This window comes from Homarus americanus, unplaced genomic scaffold (genome assembly GCF_018991925.1).
Source record: "Homarus americanus isolate GMGI-L3 unplaced genomic scaffold, GMGI_Hamer_2.0 scaffold34921, whole genome shotgun sequence".
NCBI lineage: Eukaryota > Metazoa > Arthropoda > Malacostraca > Decapoda > Nephropidae > Homarus > Homarus americanus.
The window spans coordinates 10839626-10846345 of NW_024741901.1; the positions used below are offsets into that span (position 1 = coordinate 10839626).

At 42.4% G+C, this 6720-nt stretch overlaps 1 protein-coding gene across 1 annotated transcript; it reads left to right on the forward strand.

Annotated features, from left to right (window-relative positions):
* Window positions 1–4990: 4990 nt before the first annotated feature.
* On the forward strand, window positions 4991–6019 carry LOC121876105. Its single transcript, XM_042381043.1, has one exon. The coding sequence runs from the start codon at window positions 4991–4993 to the stop codon at window positions 6017–6019; it is 1029 nt and encodes a 342-aa protein (XP_042236977.1).
* Window positions 6020–6720: the final 701 nt, after the last annotated feature.

The window sequence follows — 6720 nt, forward strand, 5'->3', positions numbered from 1 at the left end:
CTTCTGTGTTTGTTGATCGTTGCTTTAAAAGGGCTAAAAAATCCTTTCATTCCTCTCAAACCAGACAAGTTCCTACACTTAAGAATATTTTGACTCTGCTCTATCGTGATGAATTTGTCCCGTTAGTTCGGTCCCTCAAGCTTCTAAATATTAATGTTGTTTTCAAGTATGACTCAACCATTACCAATATGTTAATAAGGAATAGCCCAAGTTTGAATGTAAATGGAAGTGTTTATTGTATTCCATGTAGCAAATGTAATTGTAATTATGTAGGTCAGACAGGAAAAACACTGCAGCTCAGAATCAAACAACATAAGTATAATATCAGAACTGCATCTGAAAGCAGTGCCTTGTTCGTTCATGTTAGGAATAATAATCACCCCATTGCTTGGGAAAAAGCTTAGAAGTATTCAAATCATCTTGTGTCACAGAAAGACTTCTGGTTGAAGCTAGTTTGATTAAGGAATTAAAATCAATAAACCTTAGTGATGGTCAGTTCAAAACTGATAATATGTTACATAAATTTATTTGTCAGTGGCCCAAGGTTAAAACTGCTTTGAAAACCTTTGATCTTGATGTATGATAGTTATTTTGTGGGTCCCTTTTTTTCTGACCTGACCTGTCTAGTCACGTCACCACCCTTCTCTTAAGCTCCTCTACGGTTGTGTTGGTGTGGGGATTAGTGGATGTCATCATTATGACCTGACCTCATGTTTTTAGGTCACCCTGTGTTTGCTTCCCTCTCTGTCCATGTAATCCAGTTGCCTCTGAAGATGTCTTGAATAAAGACGAAAGCTAAGGTATCTTGCTGTTTCCATTTTCCCGTGTGATTTTTATCAAGATATATATATATATATATATATATATATATATATATATATATATATATATATATACTAGGCAGAGTACAGATCACTCAGTCTGTACTCACCCCTGAAGATGTAAATTACACGAAAGCGCTTGGGAACTTCGTGTTTTCTTTTTCCTTGTGGTTATCAGCATATACCTGGATCACGCGCACCTACAGTGATTTATTTGCATATATATATATATATATATATATATATATATATATATATATATATATATATATATATATATATATATATATATATATATATTTATTTTATTTATTTATATATATATATATATATATATATATTTATTTATATATATATATATATATATATATATATATATATATATATATATATATATATATATATATATATATATATACTAGCGGAATTTGTAACCAGGTGAGAAGGTTGGGTCACCTTACTCTCTGACCTGAATACCGACCGTTGCAGTGCTATTTAAAGATCAGTAGGGTCATTACCTAATACCTGACCATTGTGGACCTGATCTCACCCTCCTCTGTATATATACACCTTGTTTTGTACTTCTCCTTAGTCTGTATTCACCCCGGAAGATGTGAATTACACGAAAGCGCTTGGGAACTTCGTGTTTTCTTCTTTCCTTGTGGTTATCAGCATATATATATATATATATATATATATATATATATATATATATATATATATATATATATATATATATATATATATATGTGTACGTGTATAGATAAATATACAGTATGTGTGTATGCTACCGGAATTTGTTTTTTCTTTTCTTTTTTTACTCGTCTCTCCCTTCAAGTAGACATATCTTGTTCACGGGTCGCGTCAGAATCCTTTGTGCAGACGGCTTTTCCTTCACGTGTCTTATTACACCATCCTCCCCAGGTTCCGCCTCCTGTATTCGGCCTAGTGGCCACTGGTTACGGGTTAGGTTCTGACTTGTTACCAACACAAGGTCATGTACTCGCAAGTTACGTAACTGCATGAAGTACTTCTCACGTTGTTACAAAGATGGGAGGTGCTCCTTTAACCATCGGTTCCAGAACTGGTCCGCAAGAAACTGTGCATGCTTCCAGCCCCTTTGATAAATGTTATTCGTCGTCCCTTCCAATTGGCCCGCTAACGAGCAGTGGGGAAGACAATTTCCTTGCACTTAGGATATGCAATGGGGTGGGCGCCTCGAGGTCTTTGACGTCTTCCCAGGTCGGTGTAAGGGGCCGTCCATTGACTATCCCCTCTACCTCACAAAAGAGTGTGTGTGTAACCGGTCCTCATCCATAACTTGTGAGCCTATTACAGCTTGCAGGACCCTTCTGACCGTTCGGATTTGTCGTTCCCAGACGCCACCCATGTGCGAGGCGTAGGGTGGGATTGAACTCAATCTCTTTTTTCAATAGTTTATGTCGAACCTTAGTATCTGTTCTCCAGCTTCTAGCTGCATCCCTGAGCTCCTTGTCTGCTCTGACCATATTTGTCTCTTTATCTGAGCGGTTGCATTCTGGTACACCCCCACGTGCAGAGAAACGCGTTATCGCATTAATGAAAGTGTTAGCATCGAGCGCACTGAGGAGCTCTAGGTGAATAAGCAGCCCCATCGTTTCATCTGTTTTCTTCCCTGTTTGACAATGAAAGGACCAAAACAGTCAACCCCAGTGTAGGTAAATGGTACCTTCATCGGGACTATTTATTAGCAGAGAGGTCAGCCTCCCTCTGAAATGATTCCTTCCAGTTATTCCGTCGACAAATAAAACACTGTTTCAGCACCCTGTCAATCACTCAACGCCCTTTGGGAACCCAAGACCTCTGTCGTAACACTGCTAGGGTTTCTCTTCCTCAGTGCCCCGCTTCATTCTCATGGGTCTCGCGAACTATAAGTTTTGTAATATGATGATCACGGAGTAACAAAATTGGATGTTTACTGAGCCTTGGTAAAGCAGCTCTCCTCAGGCGACCGCCCATTTTAAGAAGTCCATTTTCATCGAAGCGTGGTACCAACTGGTATACTGGGCTCTGCGTCAAGAGTTCTCCTCGTTCCTCCAAACTACTTATCTCTGCACGATAATATTCCCGTTGCACGTAACACAATAACAAGTACTCAAAAATTTCACTAGTGACGGCCTGAACTGGAGCCATGTGTGAGTATAGATAGCAGACGATTGTGGGTGAGTTATCACCGCACTGGACACTGAATTCCACCGTCACCAACTGTCACACTGGGTCACTGATTCACAGTTGCTTGGTATTGGTTAGACTTCATAACTCGACGTCTTCAACCGTTCACTGTAATTCACACACTGCCCTCCGTATGGTTCAAAACCCACATCTGGGTCTCTAACTTCTTATTGCTTAGCTAATGTACTTGATGCTGACTCTTACAAACAGCTCATCTCTCTCTCTCTCTCTCTCTCTCTCTCTCTCTCTCTCTCTCTCTCTCTCTCTCTCTTAGTTACCACATCACATGTTTCATAGGATGCGGTAGACAAACACTTAGTTTATATCTTCTATGCCAACACTTGTACCAGTACCAACGCTTGTACCTGTGCCTGTACTTATATCTGTACCAGCGCTTATGCTGTACCTGTACTTATACATGTACCAGCGCTTATGCTGTACCTGTATCCAGTTTTGTACCTGAACTAGAACCTATACCTATATCAAATCTTGAACCTGTTTCAGCACGTGTACCTACTGTATACACTAAAAAGTATCAGAACTTCCACATTTACCAATATTTTTATCTAAACCTCACTTAACCTGACGTAAGCTAACCTTCTCTTACCTTGAATAACCCAACCTAACCTACCACCACCTCACTAAAAAAGAAAGTCTGGGTACACCAAATAATTTGCTATGTGGGACGCTGAATGAACATTGCCTGCCAGGGAAGAGATACACCTAGCCTTTGTACTGTAAAAGACGGCAAGTTGTTACTGTTATAATGTACAGCGTCTTTGAACAGTATTGTGAAGCAGCACAGCACACAAGGACAGTTCTTCCTACACTAAACAACAACTTTTCTATGATTTAAGAAAAATTTGCTTTCTCCTGTACAGTTGTTTGATGTCTTTCTGATGCGTTAACAGAGGTGGTTGTCCCTCGTCACGTGTTACCTTCACAACATACCTGGACACACTGACGCTACAGGTGTGTGAGACCTTGAGAGACAATACACACCAGGACACACTGATCCTGCAGGTGTGTGAGTAAGACCTTGGGAGACGATACACACCTGACACATTGATGCTCCAGGTGTGTGAGTGAGACCTTGGGAGATGATACACACATGGACATACTGATGCTGCAGGTGTGTGAGACCTTGGAAAACGGTGATCGTCTTAAGTTGCCCGATAATATGCATAAAAAGATGAAGTTCATCCGTGAACTTGCGGTAATGTCTGGTTGTAGCGAGGAACTACCTGTTGGTGTACCTCCCTGATACAGGTAATGAGGGAGTGTGTACCGCCTTGATACAGGTAATGAGGAAGTGTGTAACTCCGCGATACAGGTAATGAGGGAGTGTGTACCTCCTTGATACAGGTAACGAGGAAGTGTGTACCTCCTTGATACAGGTAATGAGGAAGTGTGTACCTCCTTGATACAGGTAATGAGGAAGTGTGTACCTCCTTGATACAGGCAACGAGGAAGTGTGTACCTCCTTGATACAGGTAATGAGGAAGTGTGTACCTCCTTGGTACAGGTAATGAGGAAGTGTGTACCTCCTTGATACAGGTAACGAGGAAGTGTGTACCTCCTTGATACAGGTAATGAGGAAGTGTGCACCTGCGCGATACAGGTAATGAGGAGTGTGTACCTCCTTGATACAGGTAACGAGGAAGTGTGTACAGTACTGTAATAAAGTTATGCTGCACTTGTACACTTGAACCCATGTCTTCTATCTTGTTATGTGTGTATGTACATATGTTATGTTTCGTATCATTGGGTTTTGTTTGTTTGGGGTAAAATTATATTAGCAATTTTCATTGTTCCCTTCACTTACTAGAGTATTCTTTTGTTCTCTTCCAGATGCCATACTACCCTTGGTCAGTTATATGAACAATAAGACCTAGGAAAAGGTCGACATTAGTCTTCTTTCACCACAATTTATTTTTCCTATCTGAAACTGAGTCATAATGGAGAAGTTCCTGAGGCCGGAACGTCTGGATACTACGCCGAACTCTCCCACCGCTTCAAAGGAGTGGCGCCACTGGTTCCGGACCATCAATACGTTCCTCACCTCCATTTCTGCTCTCGAGCCCGACAAGCTAGCCACGCTCTGCAATTTCGTCCCCCCATCTGTGTACGAATATATAGCCGACTGTGTCTCGTACGACGCCGCCATCCTGGTTCTGCATGACTTGTACAAAAAGCCGAAGAACGAAGTGTTCGCCCGTCATCTACTAGCTACCAGGAGGCAACACTCGGGCGAGAGTTTGGACGAATATTTACAGGAACTTCGTCATCTCAGCAAAGATTGCAACTTCAAAGCTGTTTCAGCAGAGGCGAACAGAGACGAGTATAACCGCGACGCTTTTATCAACGGTCTGCTATCTCCTATGATCAGACAGCGTCTCTTAGAAAACAAGACTCTCGATTTAGCAACTGCGTTCGACCAGGCTCGCGTGCTCGATCTGGCTCAAAGAAACTCCGAGTCCTATCTTCGGTCTCAGGCTCCTATGAACGCTGCCGCTGTTACTTCACCTGAGAAAATCGACAGCGATGACTCTCCCCTCTCCGCTGCCACTCAACAACCAAATTGTTATTTCTGTGGTGGAGCACGGCATAACCTACCTCAGTGTCCTGAACGAGATTCAACTTGCCACAAATGCAACAAGAAAGGCCATTTTGCGAAAGTATGCAGATCATCTCGTTACTCACCTGCTACTTCATCTTCCACTTGTGCGGTCTTACACTCTCCTACTTTGGCGGCAATATCTGCGATTTCCCCTGTCTGTCTCGCTCGATCTACAGCTACAGCCATCGTTGATACCGGGAGCTCAAAATCGTTTGTATCAAACCGCTATATCCAGCAGAAGTCTCTGAAGTGTCATCCAGGGTCAGGTCACGTGTCTATGACCTCGTCTTCCCTATCATTGCCAGTACTAGGTCACTGTACCGTACACATTACCCTCAAGGGAAACTCTATCCAGATACTCGACTAACTGTTCTTCCCGACCTATGCAGTGACGTTATTCTTGGTCAATATTTCATGAGCCTACATAGTGGTGCTAGTATTGATTTCGGTGGGCCTAAAGAGCACTTCATCATCGGAGATAATACAGCTGCTTGTAGCCTAATATCTACTTTGGTCGATCCACCATCTCTCTTCTCTAATCTGACCTCCCCTTGTAAACCTGTTGCGATGAAGTCAAGACGATTTAGTCAAGCGGACCGGGCTTTCATCCAAGGTGAAGTCGATAAGATGCTGTCGGAAGGAATAATCGAACCCAGCACTTCACCATGGAGGGCGCAAGTCCTCATCACTACTAATGAGCGGCACAAAAAGCGGCTTGTTGTCGACTACAGCCAAACCATGGATGGTTATCCTTTGCCCCGGATTGACGACTTGGTGACTAACCTATCTCATTACATGATCTTCAGCACTCTCGACCTAAAGAGTGCGTACCATCAGATCCCTATACGGTATATGGACAAGCCATTCACTGCCTTAGAGGCGAACGGTAAATTGTACCAGTTCCGTAGGGTCCCATTCGGAGTGACGAACGGCGTGGCTTGTTTCCAACGAACCATCGATGAATTCATACGTAGAAACGAACTGCTGGGTACTTTCGCGTACATTGACAACATCACCATAGCCGGTACGTCTTAACAAAAGCACGATGAAAATCTGTCCATATTCCTT

Excerpts from the sequence above, each read along its gene's own strand:
- LOC121876105 (XM_042381043.1), top strand. The coding sequence starts at position 4,991 with ATGGAGAAGTTCCTGAGGCCGGAACGTCTGGATACTACGCCGAACTCT.